The sequence below is a fragment of the Schistocerca gregaria genome, chromosome 4, assembly GCF_023897955.1.
Source record: "Schistocerca gregaria isolate iqSchGreg1 chromosome 4, iqSchGreg1.2, whole genome shotgun sequence".
Classification (NCBI taxonomy): Eukaryota; Metazoa; Arthropoda; class Insecta; order Orthoptera; family Acrididae; genus Schistocerca; species Schistocerca gregaria.
The window spans coordinates 431,888,685-431,907,033 of record NC_064923.1 but is presented as its reverse complement, the minus strand read 5'-3'; the positions used below and the strand labels follow the sequence as shown (position 1 = coordinate 431,907,033).

The following is an 18,349-nucleotide window of genomic DNA, read 5'->3' as shown; positions in this document are numbered from 1 at the left end:
AGGCTGATAAGTTGGCGGAGCTCAGCTAGATGGTGGAAGAAACTGCTGCAGTTCCACTGGAGGATGGTGTTGTCCATGGCTAAGAAAAGCTTGACGGGACTGGGAAGGGAGATTATGCCACTGGGTCACCTGCTGCCTCCGATTTAGCACCTGTGATAGTGCTTCCCATGGCGTCTGATGGACCAGCGAGATCGAGGTCCTCAGCGGACGCCAGAATCTCCACTGCATCCTCAGTCGCAGAGCTGGAAGGTTGCGGTGGGATGGCTGCCACCACGAGTTCCTTGGGCTGAGAGCTCTTCTCGGGTTTCTCACGCCGTTCCTTGGGTCGCACCGGCTGGGAAGGCTTCACCGATTCAGTCTCCGGGACGGAGGAGGATCGTGAAGCCCTACGACCAGCTGATTGCGGGCACTTACGCCATTGTCGGTCGTCAGGCTTCTTGCTGGCGGAAACCTGGGAAGGGAGGGACCCAAGGGACCCCTTGCGAGCGTGAGAAGCCGAAGAAGTTGGACACTTCTCCAGCTTAGAATTGGGGATGGACGTCCCCGATGGGTGGGATGGTGTTGCTCCTGAGGTAGGTGGCGCAGGAGCAACCCGGTGGGTAGAGCCCCCCTCTGGCGAGGGGGCAGGAGGAGTTTTACTACTCGTCGATCCGGCCACAATTGGGGAAACAGATGGGGCTAGCACAGGTGTTGTAGCAGCAGCGTAGGAAGATGTCATTCTCACAGGATGGAGTCGGTCGTATTTCCTCTTGGCCTCAGTATAGGTTAGTCGATCCAGGGTCTTGTATTCCATGATTTTACGATCTTTCTGGAAAATTCGGCAGCCTGGCGAGCAAGGTGAATGATGCTCCCCGCAGTTGACACAGATGGGAGGTGGGGCACATGGAGTATTGGGATGTGATGGGCGTCCGCAATCTCGACACGTGAGGCTGGAAGTGCAGCGAGAAGACATATGGCCGAACTTCCAGCACTTAAAGCACCGCATCGGGGGAGGGATATAGGGCTTAACGTCACATCGGTAGACCATCACCTTGACTTTTTCCGGTAATGTATCCCCTTCGAAGGCCAAGATGAAGGCACCGGTAGCAATCTGATTTTCCTTCGGACCCCGGTGAACGCGCCGGACGAAATGTACACCTCGGCGCTCTAAATTGGCGCGCAGCTCTTCATCAGACTGCAAAAGAAGATCCCTATGGTAAATAACTCCCTGGACCATATTTAAACTCTTATGGGGTGTGATCGTGATGGCAACATCCCCCAACTTGTCACAAGAGAGTAACCATCATGACTGGGCAGAGGATGCCGTTTGTATCAGGACTGACCCAGAGCGCATTTTTGACAAGCTCTCCACCTCCCCAAACTTGTCCTCTAAATGCTCGACGAAGAACTGAGGCTTTGTGGAGAGAAAAGACTCCCCATCAACCCTCGTACAAACTAAGAAGTGGGGCGAATAACTGCTACTGCCATCCTGAGACTTACGTTCCTCCCACGGTGTGGCCAGGGAGGGGAACATTTTCGGGTTGTATTTCTGAGCGTTAAACTGAGCTGGAGAACACTTAGAGACTGCTGGCGGCTGACGAGAGACGATGTACCACGCTTCATTGCGGGTCATCCGCGCTGATGCCACCTACTCCGACCAAGGGCCCTCCCCACGGGCGCCACCCAGCCACAGCAAGAGCCATCTGGCAGGATGGCCGTTGCCGGGAGTCCCGATACCCCAGGAGGATAGGCATCTACTCCTTGGCATACGTGGGGAGTTAACGGCGCAGGCATCAGTAGAGCGATCCCTGTGTTGTCAGGGGGCTACAACCAACAGGGTACATGGCGTCCCCACCACAACGGACTGGCTACGGTGCTGGATGTTAGGTAACATGTGGTCCATGGTCGCCGTCGGTGCAGAAAGAGGCACTGCACAGTGCAAGGTGTTATCTGCACACAGAAAAAGAGTCATGCCCAAGAGATGGAGAGCGGACAGGACTGCAGTTCAACGGTGTATAAGCTGGCGAAAGGTCTGATCGCAAGATGGACACAACGCACCAAGTAAGGTGCCCTTCCCCAATCGGCTCGCTCTTCGGAAAATTTTGAGAGATGGGGGTCAAACCCAACAGGGGACCATCATATAAGGCCGAAAGGTTTGAGACTCCTTTTAGTTGCCTCTTACGACAGGCAAGAATACCGCAGGCCTATTCTAACCCCCGAACCCGCAGGGGGGGCAGCACGAGATGTATTGCAAGGATTAGTAGGATTGTAGATCTGAAAATTTGGTGCTGGACAGGTGGCATGGGTTGTGAAACATCCACTAAAATTGAAAATGTTGTGCTCAGCATCATGTTGAGCCACAGGGTGATCAACTTTGTTCTTGGCCACAGTTTGGCAGTGGCCATTCATTCTGGTGGACAGCTGACTGGCCCACATAAAATGTTTTGCAGTGACCGCAGCACAGCTGATATATAACACAGTTGCTTTCACAGGTGGCCTTGCCTCTGATGAGATGGAATAAGCATTTGATAGGACTGGATTAGAATTTGCTAGGTGGGTGAATCAGGCAGGTCATGTACCTGGGTCTTCCTCAGGAACATGACCCCTATGACAGGAGGTCAGAAGTGGGAGTAGCATAGGGATGGGCTGGGAGGAATGAGAATTGGGCATCTTGGACCGATCGTTAAGATGTTATCAATGAAACTGGACCACACAAGTGGTTTGGGGATTAAAGGATGCTAGTAAGGTTTTCTCTAGAAGGCCCAAGAGCCATGCAGGTACCCATGGCTGTGCCACAGACTTGTTTTTATACTTTTCCCTGAAAGGACAAGTGGTCACAAGTGAGGATGTAGTTGGTAAGATGTATGAGGAATGGAATGGAAGCTGGAATGAGGTACCTCCACGTCTCCTCCGTGGTGTGGCGCACCTCAGCGATTCCGGAACCTGTGAGTCAAATGCCTAGTCTGTGTACCTGCCAACCCTCCCTACTGCATTCTTATACTGTACATTAGTTGCCTCCCTCAAAGCCACAAGCAAACTGTCCTGAACCCCCACACTGCCCCACCCACCCAACATGACCCCCACCCCAATTTCCTGCCAAACTGCACACCTGGCATTATATGTTCAGCTGGTATGCTGGTGTGTGTGTGTGTGTGTGTGTGTGTGTGTGTGTGTGTGTGTGGTGGGGGGGGGGGGGGGGGTGCAAATGCAATCTTGCGTACTTCACCTCTTCAAAGGGTTTCTACTGAAAGCCAGCAAATTTTTCATTTTCTTTTGTGTGTGCCTCTTGATGACACAGCATTTCTGCTATTCAATGAATGGTCTCCTTTACTCCCACTTTATTTATTTTGATAGCTATTTAGTGCAGAAGTATAGGGTGCTCTGTGGCTAGTAACAACAGTGACTCAAAATTTCAGTACACAGATATCAATGTTAGTAATGTGGTACATGACACAAGAAATTTTATTGGTACACGACTCAAGAAATTTTAATAAAGACAATAAATATTTGTGTTTACCTGATATCTGACAAATCAAATGCCCCTCGGATCTATTATTATTAGCTCACATTAAAATTAATGGTAACAGGGTTGAGCTGAGATTAGAGATTAGATATATGACTGGCCTCCAAACAGACCCTGTACATGCAGAGTTTTCCATAATATACAAAAATTTGGCAGGATGACCCATATAAGGGAACATAAATAGCAATTTATATGACCTCACTCAGAAATCTATCAAATTACATATTTTTAAAAACCTGAACATTATTGGGTGAGATGGAGAAAACAAATGTCATTGTTAATTTTTGATTTTTTTTTTCTGACAGGTTTCCCAAACACAAAATCTTAAAAAACTTTTCAGAGATTCTTTCACTCGAGTAGATTAGCATTACCAGAAGACATACCTACACCTGCTCCTCCTAGCAACCGAAACTGGTTACCCACAAAACTTTTGGGTATTGGAAATTGAATTTGACACCAGGAAACTACTTGGTATAACCTTGGCTATTTCACAAATTACTGTACATGTAGCAAAGAAAAGTTGACTCAGCACACCATAACAACAAAGAGATTTGTTTGTCTGCTTTTAGTTTCAACAATTAGCTGACACAATATTTGGGAAATCCACAAGGTTGTCAACATTCAGAGATGTTGGATAGATTGAAATTAGTATGGATACTGATAGCGTAAAAGATGCTGTTATAGTTCAATTCTTTTATCTTGGCAGCTCGCGCATGCCCGCCCAGACGCGGAAGATTGCTGCGTTGCCAGTTGCACACAACGCGTGCACCAAGAGAAGCAGCGCCATATTACAGCATAGTTCGCAAGCTTACGTTTAGGGGGGAGCGCGCAGTTTATGAAGTAAAGCCATCACGGCGGCATTAACCCTTTCGCTACTACAGAGACGTACTCCCCGCATTCCGCGCGATTTTGTCACTGCACTGCTCGATTCCACAAAAACTATTTGGTCCAAAAATTAGATTTTTACTCATCTTCTTGACGGATACCTTCCCCCAATAAATGACTTAATTTTGTTTCGATGTTCAACGCAGTTGTTATGCAGCATTAAATATAGTGAACCATTGCACGAAAATTTGAGGCGTTTGCAGAGGTAAAAGTCCATAGAGTATACTTTCCATATGGTCGATTTTAGTTGCCACAATGTTGAGAATGAAATGTTTTTGTAAGTCCACAGTTTTGTTTAATGTATTTTGTCTACTTCCTTTTGATTGATTGAAGTGCTTTAAAATAAAGCCAAACGTGCGAAAGACGGAATATTTCTCAATATTACATACGACACCTATGTGGTACTTAAATTAAATAAGATATTCTTATACAGTAAATTTTATATGAAATTTCGGTACCTTGTCAACAATTCATTCTCAACATTGTGGCAACTAAAATAGACCATACGGAAAGTATACGCTATGGACTTTTACCTCTGCAAACTCTTCAAAATTTTGTGCAATTGTTTACTACATTTAATGCTGCACAATAACTGGGTTGAACATCGAAACGAAATTAAGTCATTTATGGTGGGAAGGTATCAGTCAAGAAGATGTGTAAAAATCTAATTTTTGGGCCAAATAGTTTTTGTGAAATCGAATGATAAGTGTGTCAAAGCAGTGGGAACACCATGTGTCTGCACAGGCGAGCAGTGCAGTGATGACAAAATCGCGCACAGTGCGGAATGCGGGGAGCACGTGTCTGCAGCAGCGAAAGGGTTAATGAAGAGACAAAGCACTAGAAATTTCAAAAAATTGCATTCCAACGAATAAAATTCGTGAAGTAAGACACTTCCATATTGTTTTTTAAATAAAGAAAATATGAAGCACCTTTCGTTTACTAACCCAACACCTTAACCATTACGCTAGCGTAACTCGTCCTACAATGTAACTCCATGAGAACTCTAATAGGTCACGCAAAATACTGACTAACACTTCGTAGAAGTACAATAGGAAATAAACAATTACCTCTGTTCTTTATTGCGAAAAAGCGGTTCGTGAGATTGATACAAACACCTTTCCTTGCTATCGCCTGAATTAGGACTCTTATTGCTTGTTTGGTTTAATTAATTAATAGAATATGAAGGAATTGGTATAAAGAATGTTTTTTTCCAAACTTTCTATAAAAGAAAGTCTGCATCAAGACATTGCTTTTGTTGAATTACTTTATTTATGACTGAACATTTCTAAAACTAAAGACACTTGTCCGTGCTCTGCTCTGCAGTCGAGATCTGGCAACGTTGTTCTCTGTTCATTGGCTGACTGTTTTGTGACGTCAGATGCGCAGAACGAACCTAAACTCGGCCACCAACATAAATGACGCGCACTTTAGTAGGAGACAATTGCGAATTAAATCTGAAATGAACTGCATGCCACTATTCAAAAAACGTGAATCTAGCTCAGCTTTATTAACAATCTCTCCTTACTTTACTACTAGTTTCGGCAATTTACACAGGTTACCAAAATGAGAATATTACTCCATGGAGCATTCTTTTGCTGTTTTAGTGTTACTTCTGCCCAGTGCCTGACAACACCTCACCTCACAAGTATGGACCTCACAAGTTATGTTCCACAGTGCAAGATGTTTAGATCTACTCAAAAAACAGATGAGCTATGAAAACATACATATTCTTCCAGCTCTTAGTGTAGTTGAGACTTGGCAGTATCACAATAAATGTTTAGAAACTCCATATCGCTCGCCGATTTTCTGGGGGGACCCAGCTAAATTCACTTGATATTCTTATAAACTCAGTGAAATACTCTTGAACAGTTCATACATAAGATACACCACTGAGATTTTATATTTAATTTTGTGACTCAAATCACATGGAACAATTTTTTCACTGTTAAATGAGCATGGTAGTCTTACAATCAGTCATGTATTTCACCATACCAGAAGTGATGAACCTGCTTGATGGTGAGATCCACCATAAACTGCATACTTTCTACCAAGAACTGTGCTGAAGATCAAGACGGCTCACTGATGAACTTCCTGGTGAATACACTATGAAAGGATTAATGAAACTGTAAATATGAATATTGGTGGCAGATTAATACATTACTGAGAGCGTAATAAAGCTTTCATAATATACTACTAAACTGTGAAATACTGGTGTATCACTATATGGATTCAACATGTTAAAAACACAGCAGCTTGAAAAGGAGCACCACTTCAGTGAAGATGACAAGTATCTGGCAAAAGTCTAGATCAGGACCAGTGGCAGTCATGGCAGTGTTTCCCTACTGCTCACAGGTTGGCACAGTCACTGGCAGGATACTTCCATGTAACCAATGCGTTGTGAAAAAAAGAGGCAATGAATTTCTAGGGTCAAACCATAAACTATTCTCTCCTTCATTCTTGTCACCATCCTTTGATTTTTTTCCCAGATAGGTCAAGAATTATGAGGTTGCGGTTGGGTCAGAACCTAATAGCATACTTAAAACTGCAGCAGCTCAGTATCTGTGACAAACACGATTACAAATTTCACTGTGTACACTCATGTCACAAATATTCACCTATTTTTCCCCAAATATGTTGTGATTTCCAAGGGTATAGTTAGGCATTGTGCACAGATTAAATTTACACTGCAGTGCCAAAGAAAATGGTATAGGCATGAGTATTCAAATACAGAGATATGTAAACAGGCAAAATATGGCACTGTGGTTGGTAACGCCTATATAAGACAGCAAGTCTCTGGTGCAGTTGTTAGATTGGTTACTGCTGCTAAAATGACAAGCTATCAAGATTTAAGCGAGTTTGAACGTGGTGTTATATTCGGTACACAAGCAATGGGACACAGCATTTCCGAGGTAGCGATAAAGTGGGGATCTTCCCATATGACCATTCACGAGCATACAGTGAATATCAAGAATACGGTAAAACATCAAATCTCAGACATCGCTGCAGACGAAAAAAGATCCTGAAAGAACAGGACCAAGAGAATCATTCAATGTGGTAGAAATGCAATCCTTCTGCAAATTGCTGCAGATTTCAATGCTGGGCCATCAACAAATGTCAGCATGGGAACCATTCAATGAAATATCATCAATATGGGCTTTCGGAGCCAAAGGCCGAATTCGTGTATCCTTGATGACTGCATGACACAAAGCTTTACACCTCGTCTGGATCCATCAACATTAACAATGGACTGTTAATGATTGGATACATGTTGCCTGGTCAGACAAGTCTAGTTTCAAACTGTATCGAGTGCATGTTTACGGGTATGAGACAACGTCTTGTATCCATGGACCCTGCATGTTAGCAGGTGACTGTTCAAGCTGGTGGAGGCTCAGTAATGGTGTGGGGCATGTGAAATTGGAGAGATATGGGCCCCCTGATATGTCTAGATACGACTCTGACAGTTTACATGTACGTAAGCATCCTGTCTGATCACCTGCCTCCATTCATGTCCATTGTGCATTCCGACAGACTTGGGCAATTCCAGCAGTATAATGAGACATACCACACATCCAGAACTGCAACAGAATGGCTCCAGGAATACTCTTCTGAGTTTAAACACTTCCGCTGGCCACCAAACTCCCCATACATGAACATTATTGAGCATATCTAAGATGCCTTGCAATGTGCTGTTCAGAAGAGATCCCTTTCATACTCTTATGGATTTATGGACAGTCCTGCAGAATTCATGGTGTCAATTCCCTCCAGCACTACTTCAGACATTAGTCAAGTCCATGTCATGTTGCAGCACTTCTAAGCGCTCGCAGTGTCCTTACACAAAATTAGGGAGGTGTACCAATTTAATTGGCTCTTCAGTGTATCGTCTTCACTGTCACATATGAGTGACATTTTCCTGAATACATTATGAATTACGAGGTTGTGGTTAGGTTACGATGTGACAGTTCAGTTGTGAGTTGGCAAAACCAACAAATGTGAAAACTACAAAACCTTGTTTTGGTGACCAAGAAATCTGTAGCTTACCCCAAGGCTTAGGTTAGACTGGAATACAACAGTGTTAATTACATAAATTAAATTAATAATCTTTGTTGTCACATTTTTTATCTCCTGAAGATGTCATGAATTAAAATATTGTGATAAGGTTGGGACCTAATAGCTCAACTTAAATTAAACTGATAATCTTCAATTACAAAATATTTGCCCGTTTCTTCTGAATTGTTTTGGTTTTGAAAGCTATGATATAGTGATGTGAGAACGTGACACTATACCTTTGAACACATCTGTCCCATGCTCTCTCAATGGCTGTATAGACCCAGCATATGACACACCCTCCTTATTTCACCAACATACCTCATAGGAAGCTCTGACAACACTGCAGCATACAAAACACTTCAGTATGGCTCTGGAGCTTATCTAGAGTTTCACCGAGGTATTAACACACAATAGTCCCAGATGAAGCAGATATGGACACTAAAAGGAACCAGCTGTGGAAACTGATTCAGAAAACGTCCCAGTATTCTTCTTGAGCGAATTAGAGAAACTATGCAAAACATAAATGCAAAATCAGCATTTCAACATTTTTAATCAGAGTCCATGAAGTTACTGCCATACATCTTTGCTTCATGAATACTGAGCCAACTACCAATATGTGTAATTTTATTAAATGCAGATCCAACAGGTACCAGTTTAAGCGAAGCTTAGTTGTACAAATTCCATTCAATTTATTTTATTAAAACAGGCTTTTCACAACCACCCTTTAAAGCTGCTGTTACAACACGCTTATTTGTAACCATTGTGAATCAGAACACAGTTTCAAAAATCCCTACGGGTTTTTCATCCAAATATCTTCTGAGGTGGATAGCAAGGTGTAAATAGTAAGGAATACTTCAACTAAAACAATTTTGTTAAGAGTTCATAGTGAGTCAAAGAATTGAGGAAGCAAGGGTCAACACACTGATCCAGACACAGGTCTTTCTTGAAAACCACATGACGGTCTGTCACATTCTTATAGACGACACATGTAAAATTTCAGATGGTTCAGTTAAGGTCCATAAGGAAGATAAATTCCACATGAGACCACAGTCATATTTGTACTTCTTATGCTCATATGGTCCTCTCTCAACAAGAGACTGTGAAGACAGTTTCATCAAGCTACATAGAACAGCATAGCACAGGACAAGGCTGTGCAATGGGATGCAGCTTGCACATATAGCCACAAACCACTTATTGGACATGGTCACAGCTGGAGGAGGCATAACTATTTCCTTGTTGGTGCAACAGATGCAAGCATTTTATACCAATAAAAATAATTTTTCAATTTATGTCCAGCAGCAGTTGATCCAAACTACAAGGCAACTACAATGAATGTGGCCACAGTGAGTCAACTATACAATGGAAAAGTATTCAGAAAATAATAAATAACAAATGATGTAGCTGAATTGCCTGTATCAGATGAAGTAAATAGTTAAGTAGAAATAATACCTTATGTTCTAATGGGAGATGATGCACTTCCCACAGCTTGAAAATGTAATGCAACATTTCACACTTGTATGGTTGCGAAGTATTCGATTGCAAAATGCGCTTTTGGGTAAATGGTAAATTATTTTCAAGTAATCAGGAAATCTTTTGAAAATGAAACAGAGTCTGCAGCCTAAGGGATAAAACATACCAAAACTGCATTAGAGTAGTCTTTTTTTAAGATTTACAAGTTCAAAATTGCCCAAATATCAAGAAAAATTTTATAGAGTAATAGTTTCCCCCAATTCTCTACAGAAGCATCCACTTCTGAAAGCTAAATTTCGCAGATTCACAATGAAATAAATATAGAATAAGCTCCTAAAAGCAATGCTTTCTCTGGCAATTACTTCATTTAATAATTCTACCTGAACTTTTTTTACATCCTCACTACAAAATGCCGACAGACTTGAACTCTAGTGGCTCCTAATGACTAATATTGAGGGCTAAGAATTTGTGGAATTGCCTGTAACATGAATAGGTAGGTACTCACAAAATATGAACACAATCTGATTGGTGAGGTGGGGATAATTTATGAAGTGGACCACTTGACATGGAATGACCTAATGCTACAATCCTGGCCCTGGCAGTACTGCAATACAGAAGATTCTTTCCTATAGCAAGAACAGAGTTAGAACTGTAGAGTACTTCCTGAACAGAAAGTGGGAGAAGGCACTGGGAATGGAGAGACAACTACAAACAAGGTTGATGTCCAGACCATTATCACCTTCAGATAACATAAGTCTGAGTGTCAGTATCATGCCCATTTGAGGCAAAGCAATGGTTCAGTAGGAGGAAGGACAAGGCTGTGTTCTAGTTAAGGAACTATCCCAGAATCTGCCTGCAATAGTGAAAGAAAACCATAACAAATATACAATAAAATGTCACAGGGATTGTTTCTTTCTGGATATAAGGAGAAAACTGCTAAGTTACGAGCTATGAAAGGACTACATTCAAATGAGATTTTCATTTTTTTTTCCTTGGATGCCTTCACTAATGAATGGTGCAGAGGAAACAACATGTAAGATTACAGGTTCATCATTTACTCTACTTTACAACTAAGTATAGCACATCTGCCAACAAAATATTGTTAAATAAATCTGAATTTAAAAAATAATAGCACTTACTGAACAAATGTCTGAGATTGACTGTAAGAAGTCTTCAAAAGTGGCATATCCAAACTTTCTATATGGAACAAATTTGCCCTCTACTCTTCGGAAATCATTTTGGAGCTCCTTTGGTGTCAATTTACTAATTGATGACACCAGCACACTTCTCAGGACAGATTTCAAGTCTCCCAATTCTACGAGAGGTTGATACATGTTTCAACTAGAACATAAAATGCAAACGATCATAATACAGTTTCATCGATTCAAAAGTTTTTCACAAAAGACAAAAAGGTAAACAATATACATTAGTACCCATACATCCTCATTTGCCTCTGTCAAAACAACACTTATCATCCAAGTAGCTCCTAAACTAACATCATGAGGCTAAGAGGACCCCGTTCCATTGGAAAAATCCCTGGCGGTATTGAGGAATAAGCCCAGGTCCTCTGCGTGACAATAAGACGCACTACAGTGTCAGACCACATTTTAATGACAGCTGTTCTGACTTTGTAGCTAGAGAGTATAATCACCAGTAAAACAAACTTAAAAAACACATCACATGAGCAGATCATCATTTCCCTCAAAAATACAATCTCTGGTGATGGATAAGTGGACAAGAACAACTCAGACATCTGCATAACATCAGATTTTAATGTTTCCTGAAAGATGTTGACATTTTGATTAGAACTGACTAAGTTACAAAGAAGACAGCATGTTGAATGGCATGTCACCTTCAAGGTAATTGATGAATTGGGTATATAAATCACCTTTCGATTTGCATCCTCGAATTTGCATTCTTAATTGAAATCTATGTAATGTATTCGACAGAGATGAGCTCTTAGCTGATAGTAATGACTGTTCTCTCACGCAAGACCCTTAGGCTCGGCATTCTTATAAGTCTATTGCGCCTAACTATATAAATAAACCAGTAACCAGCAACATTTGTATAAAATACTAGATACACTACTAACTGAACTGTGAAAAGTTAAGATATAGACTTCCTTAATTGGAAAACATGGAAAACAATATGGGCACAAATATTCCATTTACGTGTTATCACTTCCTTCCATAATACAAACTAGGATACTATAGAAAAGGAAGACTGGAATCAGTTAGGTAAATCAATAAATTAATAGCAGCAGTTTCAAATCTGCTTGCCATTCACCAAAGCATATTACAGAAACCACAAAAACTTACTTCTGAGTAACCAGATGGTACTGCTTTGTACTTATCTGAAACTGTCTGGGCCTTTTGGCCTTACTAAGTTCTCGGTGAAAGCTGCCTTACCAAGATGGCGCTGCTTTTGTATGAGCACATGTGAGCTGTCTGTGCTTCCTGCTGCCTGCAGTATCACATTCGGCTCTCCAGCTTGGAGTTACTGGCAACCACGGTGGTGAGAGCCTGTAGACTTCCACGTGGCTCATGCTGGATGGTCACTTTGCCATCTCAACCACTTCCCTGATTTTTCACTTTGCAGTGACAGCCTGACTGAACCATGGGCTGGTTTAAACTGTATGGGTCTATCACAATTATCTATATGTTCTGCCACTGTCAAGTTGGTATGCTGACTGAGCTGTATCTATCACTTGTACCCTGCAATACATGGGTTGATGGGGCATACCATCTCATTAATACAGACTGCTCCACAATCACAGCTAAGCTTTTATACTTCTGTCATGCGAAGCCCCTTCACAGAGTGACAGCCAGGAAGTTTCTTACTGGATGGTTGCTGTAGTACATGGGTTTGGGTCCCCTTCGGCATAGACATGCTCTCACGAATTCTTCCTGCATGTGGTACGTGCGCGATATGCCACGGTCGCTCTTCCTGAGTAGTCTTGATCTTACCCCTTGTTCCTATAGCCTTCTTTGTGATACTCTCGTTATAGCCACAAGCAACAAAATAGTTCATATTTGCAATGTTCACCTGTTAGGCTTTTGCTGTTGCTGATTTGGTATGCATACGGTGCCCTATGTGGCAGCTGCTCTACCAAATTCAACTCCCCAATTCACAGTTACTGCCAACAATGATGGCAAGAACCTGAGACCTCCTCGTGGCTCATACCGGATGGCACCTTTGCCATCTCAACTGCTTCCTTGATTTTTTCATTTTGTAGTAAGTGGCTGCCTAGCTAAAATGTGAATGTGTTTAAATTCTGTTGATCCACCAAACTTGTCTACATGTTCTGCCACTGCAAAATTAGTATGCTCACCATGCAGTACGTACTGCTTGTGCTCAGCGATGTGTGTGCTGATGGGACCTACCAACTGCTTCCTTGATTTTTTCATTTTGTAGTAAGTGGCTGCCTAGCTAAAATGTGAATGTGTTTAAATTCTGTTGATCCACCAAACTTGTCTACATGTTCTGCCACTGCAAAATTAGTATGCTCACCATGCAGTACGTACTGCTTGTGCTCAGCAATGTGTGTGCTGATGGGACCTACCATGTTATCAATAGAGGCTACTCCACAATTGCAGCTAAGCTTGTATTTTGTTCACAGATCGAAAGCCAGGAAGTCTCTCTATTTTGTTTTTACAACACTAGATTCGTTTCATCTCCCTTCAGTGTAGAATCTTTACCACCCTATCAGTATTGCCTCTTATGTGTGGTAGTTGGGCACTTAGCTGTGGCAGCTCATTCTGAGTATTCTTGATCTTATGCTTTGTTCCCACAACTTTCTTTGCGGTACTCTCGTCACAGGCATTAACAGTAGTTTGCAATGTTCACTTGGCACGCAGGCAGTACCACTGATACGGTAGGCTCTCATTAATAATCATCAAGTTCTTTTGTTTTGGTTGGAGATGAGCTGTGGAAAATAGATGACTGTCTGTGCTATTTGGTTTCCTAAACACCATTCTATCTGAGTCTCCCTTCCACTTGAGGTGAGTGCTCATCAGGCACTGCTGCACAGGGTCACATATAACCAATGGAAAGTTCACCTGTAGAATATTCACTGTGTCCTGTATTGGAACAGGATGATTTGATACTGAAGCTCACAATTAAGCCTTTGTGTGAGATGGACAGGCCTTTTAACCGCTCAATAAAATGTGCAGTGCCCCAAACATGTAACTGTGTGTGACCAACAAGATGCCTCAATTTGTCCTCTAGTAGGAACCTCACGGAACTGCTCACCACTACTATACTCTGATACAGCCACCAGCCACAAAACATCATGGTATACTGATCAAGACTAAAAACTCAAAATTGGTATAGAAAATAAATAAAAATTATGTGCGCATTGACTGATATAAACTTTATAGCTTTCAGAAATGTAGGTGAATTAGTACTGTTGACAAAGGGCCATAATGGGTATTGATCCTTGGGTACCTTAAGCTATCCCAAAGAACTATGGTGTTGGAACTTCAAAGAATATCATTCTTGATGTGTCAGTTGGTAATCTTGATACCCAAAGTAGAGGCTGTATACTTATCTTGCTAGTAGCATCACATTTACGTTAGTAACATATAGATGTAATGATAGGGACCACTGTGTTCTCTACGACACGTCACACAGGTCAGATTGTAGCACTATGTCTTTCACATTTATTTCTGGACACCTTTAAGCATGCTTAATAACTTTGGGGATTATGGTAGTGTCCGATTCCATCTGATTGTTTGACCCATGACGATATGGTGGAAATGGCTATTCTAAGCATCTCCAATATGGCACCTATGATGTCACTATATACACACCGCAACAAACACGAAAATACATATAAATAAGACAATTTAAAAAAAGTACAGGAATCGGTCACTTCCCTTGACCTATATAGTTCAACCGCACCTGACAAAACCAAACAGCAAAAGCTACAAAAATTGGAATCAGACATTCCCTTAACTTTGGCACAGTAAATGCCATCCCTCCAGTCAACAGTTCTCTTGCCTTGGTTTTTTTGCTGGATTTCTTTGAACAACAGCTGTTCTTCCCTATTCCCCACTTCCAGCAACATTTTAATAATGATGTTCAAATTACGTAAAATATAAGCTACTGGAACTTTTTTCCTATTCCTCTTTTGAGAAAGTTTTATTGTACGTCTACCTACAACTATTCTGTTGTCGGAGTTAGATCTGCATTAATTTTTCACCATCTTATATTCGAAAAGAGTTATTCTGTGTGAAGCAGAGAGTAAATTTCATTTTCCAATCATCTAATTGAACAAAAGAAGTGGCATCATCAAAGGTCGATCCCATTTAATTTGTTATTCCACATTGATAACTTCATCTAGTCTCTTCTTTCATTCCAATATTGCTGTTCATTTCTCCTGCCATAAAATTTAGTGTGTAACTTATCATACACTAGTTACAAACTGTGATCCTGAGTATCATCATTCTTGCTGAGAACTAACACACACCCAGCACTTTTGCCAACTTGAAAACAATTTCATATATACATTTCAAATTCCCGACATCAGACAAAATGTATTCATATTGCATCTTTAAAATAAATGAGCTGTCATGTTGAATGATATAATAATGTCTGAAGGCAAATCCAACTCTACTAATCATTAACTGCAAACGAGGTTTTCACATATCTTTCACAGTTCTACCACTCAACTTGAGCAACATGAAGAAAAAGTTTGCAGTTTCTACAACAGAGAACTGACACACTGGATGATACACTACTAGCAGACTTGTTTTTCTTTTATTCCCATTGGTTTTGCCCCTTAGATACAGACCTCCACCTAGGAATAAGTATAATATCCACTATTACCACATCACTTTTGCTGCGAAATGGCAAATTACTGCTACACAAACAAACCTTTTCCTATCTTGTCAGTGGATTAAAGGTGGTGAATGACAATTTTTGAGGCAAACTATTTTTTTCTGTAGAGCCATAACTACATCTAATGCAATCAGTTAACATGTTCCATCTCACGAAACAACGAAATAAAAAAAAAAAAACCTATAAGTAAATAAGGCACAAATCAGCTATAAATGAATATCACAGCTGCACTAACAACATTTAAGCCTACTGTGCAACATATATATCGCCTTTACTTTCTTTGAACCAGAAACATGTTATTACTATTTCTCATAACTGAGAAGAAAACCGGGGTAAACAGAAATGTTCGATACGAGCCGTCCATATAACATACAAAATATACGAAAATCGCAAGATATTGTTGATATTTATCATCAAAGGTATATAAAAATACTGACCGTATTTATTTTAAATACTCAAATATATGGATAGCATCACAATAACAAAAACACCATTTATTCATCACACATAACCTAACCAACATCAATCACAACATGTCCAAAGAGTACGCAGGGAATCCACCTGTTGTTCCACTTACCAAAGATATCAAAAGACGCTCACTGCTTTTACTGCGCAGATGAATCGTACCGTGAAGACTAGAAAATCATCAGACACGAAAAACGTGAAACATACTGAACTATAAAATGCGGCAGTGTTCTAGAGAGATATCTAGAAATCACACTTTTTTATGGAAAATTAAGAGCAAGAAATACAGTAGTCGGGGAAAGTACGCTGCTGCTAATAATTCTAAATGTGTACAACAGGTTACTTTTATGTAGGAAACTGAAAATCCTTAGATTCTCAGAAACGAACTAAAAAGTACCTCACCGACCAATTTATTATTTATTTATTTGTTCTTCAATCTTCAAGCATTTGCTCCCATTTGATGCTGTCGAGGGTAATGTTCGAGAGGTATCATAAAGTATGACTGACATGCTAAGAAACGTACCTACAAATACCATGGCACTACTCAGAATTAAAGTACACATAATAAAACAAGGAACATGATAAAGCAACATACTGGCATGTGATATATAAAGATTTCTCCACATGGTTGATGGTTAAATATGGAAGTAAACATTGTTAAGTTAGTAAGTTCCACAAAGTAAAAGAATAGAGGACATACAAAAAAATCCCAATGTGATTAATAGTAAAGTAAGAGCTGAAAATTATTCAGTTACTTGCAAAATCACTATACACAACATACCAAAGGAGACAAAAAGCGATAGAAAGAAAGTGGAAACAAACAGAATTGTTAGTTATCTGGTGAATTAAATCTACTTCTGAAGAGTTTTCAGACTATTTAAGAAAGCTTTCTCTTTCAGCCATTATGGGTCTTTTAAGGTTTTCTTTTAGGTAGGAAAGGAAGCTGTATATAAAAAATAAGGTACTGTCATTATTAGTAACTCTTTGAAATATGTCCTACATGATATGTTACTGTTGGTAATGCCAGAGATGCTCATGAGAGCTTTCTTCAGCTAAATAAAAATTTTAGTTGCCCCTGGAGAATTACCCCATAGAAGAACATCATAATTTAGAAGGCTATGAAATATGGTGTAATAGGATTTAATTAGCATTTTCTCAAAAACAAATGTGTGTAATGTTTCACTAAATAGATAACTCATTAAAGCTTCCTGGCTCAGTCAGAGATTTTTTCCACTCAGGGACTGGGTGTTGTGTTGTCCTAATTAGTATCATTTCATCCCCATCGACGCGCAAATCGCCGAAGTGGCGTGAAATAGAAAGACTTGCACCCAGCGAACGGTCTACCCGATGGGAGGCACTAGTCACACGACATTTCCATTTTTTCCATTAAAGCTTTAGAGATATGAAGACCATATGACTCTCCCAACTTTATTTTGTATCTAGTTATACGCCAAGAAGTTTGGTAGGTCTGAAAACAACATCAACATTGAAGAAGCTGAAACCCAATTTTTACAGTCTTTTCGTAGTTAGTAGTTAACTCACTGGCTTCAAACCACATATCGGATAATGAGGATTATTTACTTGGCTCCTTCCGCTTAGTGATGTCCTTCAAAGAATTGATGAGAGTTGTTTCAACTGTTTAAGGCACAGATTTGAGTGGAGTATTGCAGAACAGCTCTAGTAACATTCAGAAACTCTGACTTTTAACCATTGTTGCTTACAAATTTGTTTCTTGTTACTTAGATAGGATTTAATGAGGGCTCTTCCAGGTCTCTAATGACGAAACACCATAGTTTCTCCAATAATATTCTGTGATTTACATAACAAAATATATTGCTCATGTGCACTGTTGTGGCTTCAGCAGATATTTTGGACTGACAAGAGGATTCCACAATGTACACGATATATTTAATAGTTTTTAACTATTCATAACTGAGACCTAAAACCATATTGAGACTTATTCGATATATTTTCTTTGAGAAATGCATGGAAACCTTGCATCGAGTTATTTTTTAGACACTTGGTGCCAGAGAAATTGGACGATATTTATTAGAGCAGGATTTATCATCCTTTTGTATAATGGAATTACTATTGTCTCTTTTTAGGTGTTCTGGAAAAGTAACACTAACAAGTATCCAG

At 40.5% G+C, this 18,349-nt stretch overlaps 1 protein-coding gene across 3 annotated transcripts in view; it reads right to left on the bottom strand.

Moving 5' to 3' along the window:
- LOC126267134 (uncharacterized) overlaps positions 1-16,316 on the bottom strand; it is a 126,926-nt gene extending 110,610 nt beyond the window's left edge. Inside the window, exons 1-2 of one of the 3 annotated variants that reach the window (XM_049972057.1) lie at positions 16,183-16,316; positions 11,044-11,245 (exon numbers count right to left, since the gene is read on the bottom strand). In XM_049972057.1, coding sequence (XP_049828014.1) covers positions 11,044-11,238 — 195 coding nt within the window. In that variant the 5' untranslated portion in view covers positions 11,239-11,245; positions 16,183-16,316. Of the gene's footprint in view, positions 1-11,043; positions 11,246-16,182 lie in introns of those variants that run through there. The other 2 variants (XM_049972058.1, XM_049972059.1) reach the window with 2 other exon arrangements.
- Positions 16,317-18,349: the final 2,033 nt, after the last annotated feature.